Source organism: Oryx dammah, unplaced genomic scaffold (genome assembly GCF_014754425.2).
Source record: "Oryx dammah isolate SB20612 unplaced genomic scaffold, SCBI_Odam_1.1 HiC_scaffold_29, whole genome shotgun sequence".
Lineage (NCBI taxonomy): Eukaryota > Metazoa > Chordata > Mammalia > Artiodactyla > Bovidae > Oryx > Oryx dammah.
The window spans coordinates 5,535,955-5,548,676 of record NW_024070213.1 but is presented as its reverse complement, the minus strand read 5'-3'; the positions used below and the strand labels follow the sequence as shown (position 1 = coordinate 5,548,676).

Sequence of the window (12,722 nt, the reverse complement as noted above, 5' to 3'; positions counted from 1 at the left end):
CTCTCCGTGGAATAAGGGCTCTGATGGTAGGAAAGGCCAAGGAGGAGACCCCACCCTTCATAAGAGAGTGAACACAAAGTCATACCACTTCTGTGGGGTGTGTAGACACTGTACCACTGGCCATGTGTAGAGATGAGGGTGGGAAAAGGACTGATTTCTACAACCTTCTCATTGAAATCACCTAGCCACCCATGCAAACGCTACCAATACGTGGGTATTAGAAACTGACCAGATTATTGCAAATGTAATCAGGTGATGATGGCATTCACGTGTGCAAACCCACATAGTCCCTGGCATCTCGAATGTAGCTATGGATATTTCACACTAACATCCTAGATTTCGTGTGGGGACTTTGAGCAGCTCCTGCCTGGGGATACAAGGCTTTCATCTCTACAAAGGACCAGGGCTTTCATCCCTCCAAGGATGCCGAGGCTGAGAATGGCCAGCGCCGGACATGTCCGTCCGGATCCACTCTCTGCCCTCTTCCCCTCTGCACAGCATCCTGGTGACCTGCTCCAACCGGCCCGTCGGGCCTCTGGCTCTCAGATGGGCTGGCCAGTGGGAGGCGGCGGCAGGAGAGTGGATGGCAAGAGGAGAGAGCAGGCTGGCTGCCACCCAGCCCCTCCCCGCTGGGCTGAGTGTGGCTCTGGCCACACTCCTGCTGAAGGCCTTATCTGCTCTCGGGTGGTTCCCTCCTTCAGCCCCGCTTCTTGCTCCTCTCACTAACTCCTTCCTCTCTTGCCCCTTCAGACCTAGGAGAGAGAAATGCTTTCCCTTCTACTGATTGCACATTTCGTCCTGCCCTCACCAGGGTAAAAGTTCCTTCGGTAAACTTATATGCCATCTGTTTTCTGCCTGGACCCTGCCCAGTGCACTTCCAGACGAAAAAGCCCACAATCGAAGAGAGAGCAGCTCCCTCACACCAAAATCTCCTTGTGTTGCCTGCCCGTGAGTCACACCGTCCCCCACCCCAGTCCTGGCAATTACCATCTCTCCTCCTTTCCCACTGTTTTGCCTTTTCTAGAATGTCACATAAATAGAAGAAATCCTAGACGTGTGGGTTAGAAAAGGTTTGGGCAATAACTGAAAATATATCCCAGGGTATTGCTTCTACACTTCATATAATTTGGGCTAAATGGCTTGTTTTTTGTTTGCATAGCTCTGCCAGGCTACTAATGTTCCCAGCGTGGATGGGAAATTTCTCACCGGGAGATGCTTCTGAGTGGGGACCTGTTCACATGATGGATGGATAAAGCCCAGGCTCTGGTGAACGTGCAAGTCACAGCATTTATTCCATCCTCTCAACTCTCCTGCAAAACTCATTCTTCATATTTAAACACTGGTTTTGTTTTTAATAGATCTATTTTATATAAAAGGTTAGGCGACAATGAAAAGCACAGCATGTTAGTAATAAAGGTCAAGATAGCGGTTCAATTACAGCCTACCATTACATTAAAATATATATATATGGAAAATAGCTTTTAACATCCCTAACATATTATTTGGGTCAAGATTTTATGTCTCATTACCAAGCTGTTAATTTAGGTCCTAGATCTGGAGTATTTTTAAAAAATAAACTAAAAAAAAAAAGCCTATTTTTTCTTCTTTCCATTCTTAAATGTGATAGGAGAATAATTTCTGAAATCTTTTTGTAGGGCATGAGAGTTTAGATTTCATTTTACTTCCTCCTTTATTCTTTTCTGTATTGTTTGCCTTAAAAAAGGGATGAGTTTTAAAACTTTATCTCTCAATTTCAAGTGCAGTAAAAATGGGTTTGTGTGTACACATTTACATGAATTTATCACACATGTCGATTCACAGAACCACTGCCCCACACAGAACCCAGGACTGCCTCATCCTCCAAGCCTCCCTGCTGCTGGCCCTCCGGAGTCAGGCCCTCCCCCACCCCTCATGCTGGAGCGATGAGGGTCTCCTCTCGCCCACCATCGGATAACTAGACTCCTACGGTAGGAACCTTCGAGACTGGGTTCTTTCACGCAGCATGTCTCTGAGAGTCATCCATGTGTATCAACAGTCTTTCCTTCTTGTTGCTGAGAAATAGTCTATCGTGTAGATGTAAAGCAGCTTGCTGATCCAATCACCTGCTGAGGTACCCTGGGCTGGTTCCAGTTTGGGGTGATTATAAACAGAGCTGTCAACAGTCATGCTCAGGTCTCCTAGTGAACCCTTAAATCATTGTTCAAACACAAAAGTCACACAGAATATGTCCAGTGCAATTGTGGGCACATCCTGGGATGTTAACAAAAAGTCTAAGCCTGAATTTAGAAGACAACTCATGGCTTCTTGTGATGCTCAGAACAGAAACATCGAGAGGAATTAAAGAGTTCCCTCTAGCAACACCACATGTCCCAGCCACCTTCTGGGGGGCCTGAGAGGAGAGCACGGGAAAGCAGAGGTCAGCACCCCCGCCCCTGCGCCCAGCACCCCTGCCACCCCAGAGCCACCTGCCGGGAACACTAGTCCCTCCTCTCATTCACTCTTCGGAGCCCACTGCTTTCACGGCAGAAGCAGATTCTCCCTTCTTAGCGTAGAAGGTGACGTAATCAGGGGTAAGTCCTGCAACAGTCGCTATGTAAACTCAAGGAACAGATGAGAAATAAAGAACAGTGGCAGTGCAGGCGCCTCCGTGTGCTCTCCCAAGGTTTAACAGGAAACGTGAGGGCTGTCGGATGGCCAGCTGTAGACAGAAACGTCCCGGCACAAGAGAAATCTATAGACTGGCGGGATAGAATACAGAAACACACATTAAACCAAATTATGGATAGAGTTAATGGCACAACGTGGACATTAAAAACAACGGGAGGGAAAGGCTTACATAAAAAGTGGTGGTGGAAATAAATTATCTGTTTGGAAAAAAATATTTTAATTGGGACACCCACTTTATTTCAGGAGGGACTGAAGGGTTTTGTGTTCAAAGAAATGGAAAAACAAGCAGGGTAGAAAAGAGTTTTTATCAAGCCTAGATAAGAATGGTAACTGGTAGGAGCAACAGAAGACATCGTCGCAAAGGACAAAGAGTAGTGTATCTGATGAATTTAGAATGTAAACTTCTAAACAATGAGGAGTCACAATGAAAGGGAAATAGCAAGCTGGGAGAAATAGCTGTAGCACCCATGACAGAAGAGGGTTCTCTGTGAATAAGGAAATAATTATAAAAAATTATTAAACAAAAAGGTGATGAAAGTGACTTGGAAAACCATCCGTGGGGCCATTGACCAATTAGGACCTGAAGGGCATTCTGGGCTCGTGGAACGTCCAACCTCAGCAATTCCTCCAAGAGACATAAATTAAAGCAATAAGGGGGTTACCGTTTTACACCTCTTAGGTCATCAATATTTTAATACAATGTTAATATTAGCACTGAAAAGAATATGAAACCGGAACCCTCACACCACGTTGACAGCAATGTAAGTCGCTGCTATCTTCCAAGAAAATAATTCTTGGCAATTCTCATAAAAATTCGGGAAAGCATTCACACTGTGGGTGAATGAGACTTTTAGAAATACATTCTGAGGAAAGAAGGTGCCGGCCAAGGAGGAAGCCGTGTGCCTGAAGATGGGGTCTCTAGGTGGAGTCCCCCGACAAGGCCTGTCTGCGACCCCCTCGCTCTCCACAAGTCCCAGTCCCTGCCGGCCCTGCCTGCCTCCGCCGCAGGTCTCCACCCCCTTGCTCTCTTGTCAGCTTGGCTCCAGGCACTGGCTTCTGTGAGTCCCCAGAACAGGGCTCCTAGGGCAGCCCCCTCGACAGGGCCTTGGCCCCGCCCAGGAGGCTCTGCCCTGGCATGCTCTCCCTGACCTCACTCGTTCAGATAGGCCCCTCCAGGCCAGCCACTGTAGAATGGTCTGAGTTCCCGTTATTCTCCGTTATGTCCTTGCCAGCCTCTCCACTGCCTTCATATACCTTGCTCGGTCGTGTCCGACTCTGCAACCCCGTGAACTGCACAGTCCATGGGATTCTCCAGGCCAGAATGCTGGAGTGGGTAGCCCTTCCCTTCTCCAGGGGATCTTCCCAACCCAGGGATCGAACCCAGGTCTCCTGCATTGCAACCGGATTCTTTACCAGCTGAGCCACCAGGGAAGCCCAAGAACTCTGGAGTGGGTAGCCTGTCCCTTCTCCAGGGGATCTTCCCGACCCAGGAATCAACCCGGGCTCTCCTGCATAGCTGGCAGATTCTTGACCAACTGAGCTCTCAGGGAAGCCCTAGAGCCTTCATCCCACTGCACATCTTCTTTCATTCCGTGTGTGTTTGTTGACATCGGTCTCCCCGCCAGCAGGTTGAGCTCTTCGAGGGCAGGGATCGTGCCTTTCTTAGTCCCCAGCAAGTTCCTAGGCAAGTGCTCAGGAATTGCTTGCTGACTGACTGATTAAACAAAAACTGCATGCAGAGCTAAAAGGAACCTAAAGGCTTAAGTGGCGGTGACACACGGGGCGCCGAGAAGGGAAGGAAACGCTGTGGTCTAGATCCGTTCTCTGTCTCTCATGCCTCGCCTTTCCGGGTAACCCCGAGGTGCCCTCCAACGATTCAGAGTTTCACAGGACAAGCTTCCATCAGCCTCAACCCTACGTCCCCGGAGAAAAGGATTTCTAGTTACCTGGACAGAAAGCCGGGTAAACTGAAGACAGTATTCCTCACCCAGAGGTCAGTCTATATATACCACTTCCAACTGAAAGGAAACAGGGGTCCTGGGAGAAACGGCTAACTCCAGGTGTGGGCAAGAGATGCCCCAGAAGGGCCTGGGGCATTCCGTGACACCAAGGAGTGCTACCCAAGGACTTACGAGGGTCACCCAGCAGGACTCAGAGCCAACACAAAAAGGATCCCCTGGCCAAGACAGGGCAAGCTGAATATCGAGGGGAATAATAACTCTAATAAATTGAAACACACCAAATATGTCAACACTCATGAGTTCATAATCATATATTTTTTTTCAAGAAGACTCACTCATTGCTCACTTCTAGAGGATGCTGGGAACACAATTCATTATTTTGAAAAGCAGTAAGCGAAGGGAAAGAACCAAGGAGCTGCTGCCTCTTACACTGTGTCTCACGGTTACCAGACGGTGGGAGAGGGGAAGCTCTCATTACAGAAGCACTCCGGGTGAGAAGCGGAGAAAGGAGACCCACAGAGTGTCACCCCCTCACAATCCCCACTGATCTGACGGGTACAGGGATGATCAGCACAGCTGCTGACATCACAAGAAGAAAGGTGAGCAGCGCACGCATGCTTGCCACCACCTGTGAAGCATTCTTGCCCCCAGAATTGAACCTGGATCTGGGTATCTACCAATTCAAGGGCAGGGAGTGGCGTGAGGGAGACAGGAGAGCCGGTTACACGCCACTGTGGGTTGCAATCAGTCAGGTTCAGATTCTAAGAAACTCCATATAACAGACAGTCCAGACCTTGTCTATGAGTGCATCTTAAGGAGGAAAAAAATAAACAAATGGAGAGGGTCCCTATAGATTAAAAACGAATTGTGGCAGATCACAATGTACAGATTAAATTCGCTATGAAAGAAAATGGGAGACAATCAGTTAAATCTGAATCCTGACTGGATGTTTATTAATATTATTGATAATTCTATTAAGTGTGAAACAGTATTTGCTCCATGTTTCTTACAAGAGTTCTTATCAAGAGACATAGTGAGATCTTTTCAATGAAATATGATGTCTGGTATTTGCTTCAGAAATATCTGAGGTAGAGGAGAGGTGGGCCAGGGTAGGGATGAAATGCTTGGCCAGGAGTGGAATGTTTGAGACGGATGGTGGGCGCATTCGCGGGTTCAGTGCGTTATTCTCTTTACGTTTGCATGTGTTTGAAATTTTCAGTGGCAAAAAAAAGTCTAAAACATTAATAAAATATAAATGAAGCTGTTCCTTATTCTCACGATTGACGTCTGGGGGGAAAAATGTCAAGGAAACAATGGGACTCTTACCTTTTCATTAACTGGATGAAAATTCTTCTTGGTAATCGGTATACAAAGGTGTCGAGGACAATCTTTAAGTAATTCAAAGATACATATCCACTTGTGCAGGGGTCCCCTGCACTCAGGGCCTTTTCAACCTTTTCATAGCACTTGGAAAGCTGCGGTGAATTAAAATTAGAGTGCGGCATTCACAGAAATCAGTGGCGCAGAGCCATCCAACCACTTTATTTTCACCAAAACCTCTTCACATTTTCCTTCCCAAAACTGATCAAAAAGGTTACTATGGCATGTACTGAACTTCAAATGTTTAATTGATGAGCTTACTACAAAACAGTATCCCCAGCCACAGCTACTCAACTGACAAGGCAGACAAGTTTCTTGGGGAAAAATAGCACATATAATAGCTCTAACTCAAATTTCAGTGCTAAAAATACTTGGTGGATCTGCCAGTTTGATACATCTTTCTTAATATACTTGCAAGCCATCCTTACTGTGAGCCCATGCTAGGCTGCTCCTGATTAAGTTAGGTCAATCAAACAAAAAGCTGGTAGCATCTTATTAAAAATAGAAGTTGCTTTTACTGTAAGGGAAATCGTTAATATAAGAATTTCATAAACCTTGTACACATTGGACATTTCTTTAATTATCCTTTTTTCTTCATGGGGAATTACAAAGAATCAGGGTGAATGAGCTTTGCTTATGGGACTTCTAAAATGCAGTAAAGTAGGTTAACCACTGATTTTTATATGACTCATAAAAATGCTGTGAAGATTGGTTTTATTTCCAAAGGTTTTCCTGCTGCTTATTATTGAGCAATAACAATATTCTTCAATATTTCCAACCCTCTCCACTTTGTATGAACTCACTTTTTCCTGCTAACTGTGATAAGAAGATAAACAAAAGAACCATCAATTTGGTGTAGAAGGTGATGTTTTTAAACGCTGTATTTCTTGATCCCTGGTCTGGGAATTAAGATCCCCACATGCCACGTGGCATGGCCAAATTTTTTTTTTTTTTTAAGCTGCTGGAACATGGAAACATACATAAAAGGTCTCTATCCACTAAACGAAGAAGAAGCACATTCATTAAGACTTCCTCAGGGTGCAGAGGAATATCGGAAATCTAAGGGGGAAATCTTTAAAAGAATCTAGAGACTCCCAGGGCCTAAGCTCCTTAGAGTTGCATAAAATTAACCCAAAATGTGGCTAAATGTACCCTTCTCTCTCTCAGGGAGAGGGGGCTGCCCGGGAGAAAACTTGCGGAGAAGAAGCCAAAGCCAGATGTAGAGTCTGGTCTCGGTATATTTATTGGATTAATGAAATCCGATTTTGTTATCTTAATGACATTCAGTTTCCAATATGGTTTTTTCCTAGGAAAGTGTTTTGACAAAATCAAGAGCACTTAGGGGAAAAAAGCCTAGAAATGAAACAGAAGTCATGTCTTTGCAACACGTCGAACTTTTTTTGGAATTTTCATCGTTACTGTTCATAATGAAACAAAAGAAAACAATGCAAGCAATTCAGCAAAGTATAAACAAGGTCATAAAGATACCTGGAAGTCTCACAACCCACAGGTTTTCATATGGTATTCCAAAAACTCCAACATGATCACATAAGAGTATATTACAGTTTTACAACAATGGGACCATACCACACTTTCAGTTTTAACAATTTTTTTTTTTCATTTAACAATATGTCATGAAACTTCTCCCATAAGAACTAGTGTGTATCTGCACTATATTTTGAAACAACACAAGGCAACCATCACAGTATTGACAGACAAACAAAAGGTACACTTATTTCGGTTTTTTAAAAGTGTTTTTTATAAGCGTTTCCCTGATCCCCAATTGAAATGAGATGCCTCATTACTTTCTCTCATGACACCCCATCCTTTTCAGTCACACCACCCTAGGAAAATTATATTTGTAAATGTGTATTTGCTTGCCATCTCTCTCCCTGATATATGGTCATGCAATCTCCATGAAAGCCAAGGTTGTGCCTGTTTTGTTCACTAATAATGATCTAAAATGAATCACACTTTGGCAAGTGTTGGGCACCCAACAGGAGGTTCCCGGGTGGCGCTGGGGGTAAAGAACATGCCTCTCAATGCAGGAGATGTAAGAAATGCCGGTTTGACCCCTAGGTTGGGAAGATCCCCTGGAAGAAGGCATGGCAACCCACTCCAGCATTCTCACCTGGAGCATCCCATGGACAGAGGAGCCTGGGGGGGCGCTGCAGTCCATGGGGTCGCAAAGAATCAGACACAACTGAAGCAACTTAGCAGGCACACATGCACACAGGTACTCGATAAATGTTTGTTAAAAATGGATATAGTTTTACCAAAAATGTTCTGAAGAAAGGTTGTAAAGTGTAAAAAAGCTATTTGACACATCAGTAAAAAGAGAAATAAAATTAAATTATTGCTGAAATGCCATTTAAATATCATCAGACTTATAAAAATGTAAAAAACTAATGACTTCAAGTGTTGGTGAGTACTTGGGAAAATAGGAATTCTCTTATGCTCCCAATGTGAGTGCAAATTGGTATTCTGAATTGGATACTGCCAGTGAAGGATGAGAATGTGTTCCCTACAACCTAGCAAGGAATGCCTGGGTATCATTCCCTCTGCACATACACACCAGAAACTTTTGCATATACACACCAGAAGATATGTAGGCAACCACTCACAGTGGCATCATTTGAATTAGCACAAACCAGAAGCCATCCAAATGTCCAAGCACAGGACAGTCTATAGTCTGTGTATATGTAGCTAATGGAAAACTGTACAGCAGCGAAAATACGACTACATCCATAATATGAGTGGATCTCAAGCTAAGCGCAAATGGGATGAAACTAGATGGTTTTGCAACTGTGCAAACACTCTACAGAAAAGAAACAAACAAATGTCAAGCAGAAGACAACCCAATCCATAAGAAAACACATCAGCAAAATATATACATATTTCACCAGCAAGGTTTTCATACAATAAAAAGGAGCTAAATAAATACAAATTCATTACAAGAAAAGCTTGAAGATGCTAAAACAATGAAAAAAAAATAGAAAACAAAAACGTTACTAAGGAACTAATAACAAATTAGAAACAGCAAGAATAAAAGACAAGGCTGAAATTAAAATTAATGCTAAAGGAAGGGCTTGGGAATTCCCTGGCAGTCCAGTGGTTAGGGCTCAGCACTTTCACTGCCAGGGCCCTGGAGTTCAGCCTCTGCTTGGGGAACTAAGATCTCACAAGCCAAAAAAAAGCAGGAATGGCTTGACAGAATCTCAGTGAAAGCAGAGGAAAAATAAAGATGATGGCATACTAAGAGAGGATGATTATCATCAAGGATAGACAAAGATGGCCCAATGTAAGGATAAGTGGGGAGACCACTGAAGGAAAGAAATATGCCAGGAAGACCGGAGTGGGTAGGAAGGATGGAGGGAGGAGCTATTCGTGACATGACACAGGGAAATTTTTCCTGGAATGAGGAACTGAATCTTCATTCATCAAAAGAATACACTGTGTTCCAGGAAACCAACAAAATGCTCCATGCCAAGACAGCTTAGTTTTGCTTTTTCATTTCAAGGATCAAGAAAAAATACTTTCGGTATCATGGTAGGAAAAAAAAAAAGTTATCTGCAAGAAGGGGAAAAAAAAAAAAATCCATTGACCTCAGGGTTCTTCTCTAGAAGACCCAGTGCCAGAAGACATTGTAGAAAAACAACATTTTGAGTAAAAGAAAGAATGGTGGAAGAATTATATCCAGCCAAGTTGTTGTTCAAATAAAAAAAGAGAGAGAGATAGTATGAAAAAAAAAAACAAAGGGAATAAAGCACCCATGAGCCTTTCTTGAGGGAATTACTTGACAATGAAATCCAGCCAACCCAAGAATAAATCAAAATAAAGTACTCTGAAAGGGATAAGCAAGGGGAGCGCTGCAGTAGAGCGATACGTCCTGAATTCATGCAGATATAAAATGAGGGTGAAACAACTGAGGGAATTATGGTAGCAGGACAGAATGTACATATTATAAACTCTAAGAACAAAATACAAACAGCAAAAAATTGTGAGATGGGAGGGAGGGTGGAAGAAACACCGGAAGTGCCAGTCTCGAGGAGTTTCACAGCAGAGCCAGCCCTTACTGTCTGTAATTGAGACATCCTTCAAAACACCATCATTTCTCCAACTCTTCACGGCTTTCTTAATCTTTTTTCTTGTCTCGAAGTCCTTCTTGGGACCGAATATTTCTTGTGGCAAAGAAATATCCAAAGTCCAGAAATATCTTTGGCTTCCCTTGAGGACTGCGTCATGAAGAGGACCTGGGCCCGAGAGTCTCTGGCAGAGTAACCTGGGCAGGTTGTTAAACCTCCTCAAGCTTCAGTCTCCTCAGCCTGAAACCAGGATGATAACGGTACCTAGCTTCTCGAGTTGCCATGAGGCCTGAAAACTGAGGGGCGCTTATAACACTGCCGGGCACAGAAGCAGCCCCATTTTTTGTTGCTGTTCAGTCGCTCAGTCGTGTCCGACTCTTTGCAGCCCCACGGACCGCAGCGTGCCAGACTTCCCTGTCCATCACTATGTCCCAGAGTTTGCTCAAACTCACGTCCATTAAGTCAGTGATGCTACCCAACCATCTCATCCTCGGTCACCTCCTTCTTCTTTCAAGCTGTCCCAGCATCAGGATCTTCTCCAATGAGTCAGCTCTTTTCATCAGATAGCCAAAGTACTGCAGCTTCAGCTTCAACATCAGCCTTTCCGATGAACAGTCAGGGTTGATTTCCTTTAGAAATCAACTGATTTGATCTCCTTGCTGTCCAGGGGACTCTAAGAGTCTTCTCAAGCATCACAATTCGAAAGCATCAGTTCTTCAGAGCTCAGCCTTCTTTATGGTCCAACTCTCACATCCATACATGACTATTGGAAAAATCACTGCTTTGACTAGACGGACCTTACGTGGGCAAAGTGATGTCTCCACTTTTTTAAAATGCCGTCTAGCTTTGTCATAGCTTTCCTTTCAAGGAAAGGAGCAAGCATCTTTTCCTTTCAAGGAGCAAGCATCTTTTAATTCCATGGCTGCGGCCACTGTCCACAGTGATTTTGGAGCCTCCAAAAAGAAAACCTGTCACTGTTTCCACTTTTTCCCCTTCTTCTTGCCATGAAGTGATGGATCGGATGCCATGATCTTAGTTTTTTGAATGCTGAGTTTTAAGCCAGCTTTTTCATTCTCCTCTTTCACCCTCAAGAGGCTCTTTAGTTCCTCTTCACTTACTGCCATTAGAGTGGTATCACAGCCTTGTTGCGGTGAAGGGGCTTACGTAACTCAATGAAGCTATGAGCCATGCCATAGAGGACCTCCCAAGATGGACAGGTCACAGAGGAGAGTTCTGACAAAACATGGTCCACTAGAGGAGGGAATGGCAAACCACTCCAGTATTCTTGCTGAGAAAACCCCATGCTGCTGCTGCTGCTGCTAAGTCGCTTCAGTCGTGTCCAACTCTGTGCAACCCCACAGACAGCAGCCCACCGGGCTCCCCCGTCCCTGGGATTCTCCAGGCAAGAATACTGGAGTGGGTTGCCATTTCCTTCTCCAATGCATGAAAGGAAAAGTGAAAGGGAAGTCACTCAGTCGTGTCCGACTCTTAGCCACCCTATGGACTGCAGCCTACCAGGCTCCTCCATCCATGGAATTTTCCAGGTGAGAGTACGGGAGTGGGTTGCCATTGCCTTCTCTGAAAACCCCATGAGCGGTGATGATTTTTTTTTTCACTTCTGGTAAACTCAAAGAAATTTAAATTAAATATGCCTTATTTGTAAAGAGGAGCATGATTCTCTTCTTATAAAATTATTTCTCTCTGTGTATCCACCCACCCACCCACTGATGCAGCCATCCTTCTATTAATATATAAAGACGGGCCTAGAATTATGTTCACCAAATGTTGCCTTCGATTATTTCTGGGTGGTGGGTTTAATTTATTACTCTCTTCTTTATACTTTTCAGAATTGCTTACATCTTTTCATAACGGTCATGTGTTTTGGAATGGCCGTGTTTTCATGAAAACAATAAGTTCATTAACAACAACCAAGGAAAACAAGTTTTTACTAATCTACCAATGGAATACTCATGTGCCCCTTACTCCAATGCCCTTAATCTATATTGGCTTTTGTTAATTTTTTCTCATTGACAATTTTCTGCTGAAAATTTTAAATTAATAATTTATAAAAAGTTCTACATATGTTAGGAACAGTTATTATTTATCTGTCAGTTATGTGGCCTGTGCTTTGCCAAGTTTATCATTGTTTATGCAAACTTTTGCTGTACAAATGCTTTTTCATTTTAAGACAAATTTATCACTCTTTGTCTTTAATGATTTGGGGGCTCTATTTCATGCTTAAACGTCTAAATTTCAAGTTTAAAATTTTTCAGTCACATTTTTTATTTTTACACTTAAATAGCTGGTGCATATAGAATTTATTTTGGTGTGAAGAGTGGAAGGTTCTAAGCTTTTCCCCCAGATGGCTGTCTAGGGAATTATCTCAATAATAATTACTGAATATTCTCCTCCCTTGTCCTCATCACTCTACTGGAAGGCCGCACATTGTGTGCTAAATTCATATATCAAGATCAGTTCATTAACCAACTATTGTTTTAATTCAATTTGAATGTTCACTGCTGTACCACTGCCACATTGTCTTAATTATTATACCTTTATAAAATGTTATATATGTGACAGCATAAGCCCTCTATTGTAACTTTTCAGAACAACAAAAAATATATATGTA

The 12,722-nt window shown here is 43.4% G+C and overlaps 1 protein-coding gene across 1 annotated transcript in view; it reads right to left on the bottom strand.

Moving 5' to 3' along the window:
• The window catches only part of EFCAB6 (EF-hand calcium binding domain 6), a 255,607-nt gene that overhangs the window by 151,409 nt on the left and 91,476 nt on the right, over positions 1-12,722 (bottom strand). The window contains exon 10 of the mRNA XM_040233143.1: positions 5,955-6,103. Within this exon, the coding sequence (XP_040089077.1) occupies positions 5,955-6,103 (149 nt within the window). The remainder of the gene's footprint in view (positions 1-5,954; positions 6,104-12,722) is intronic.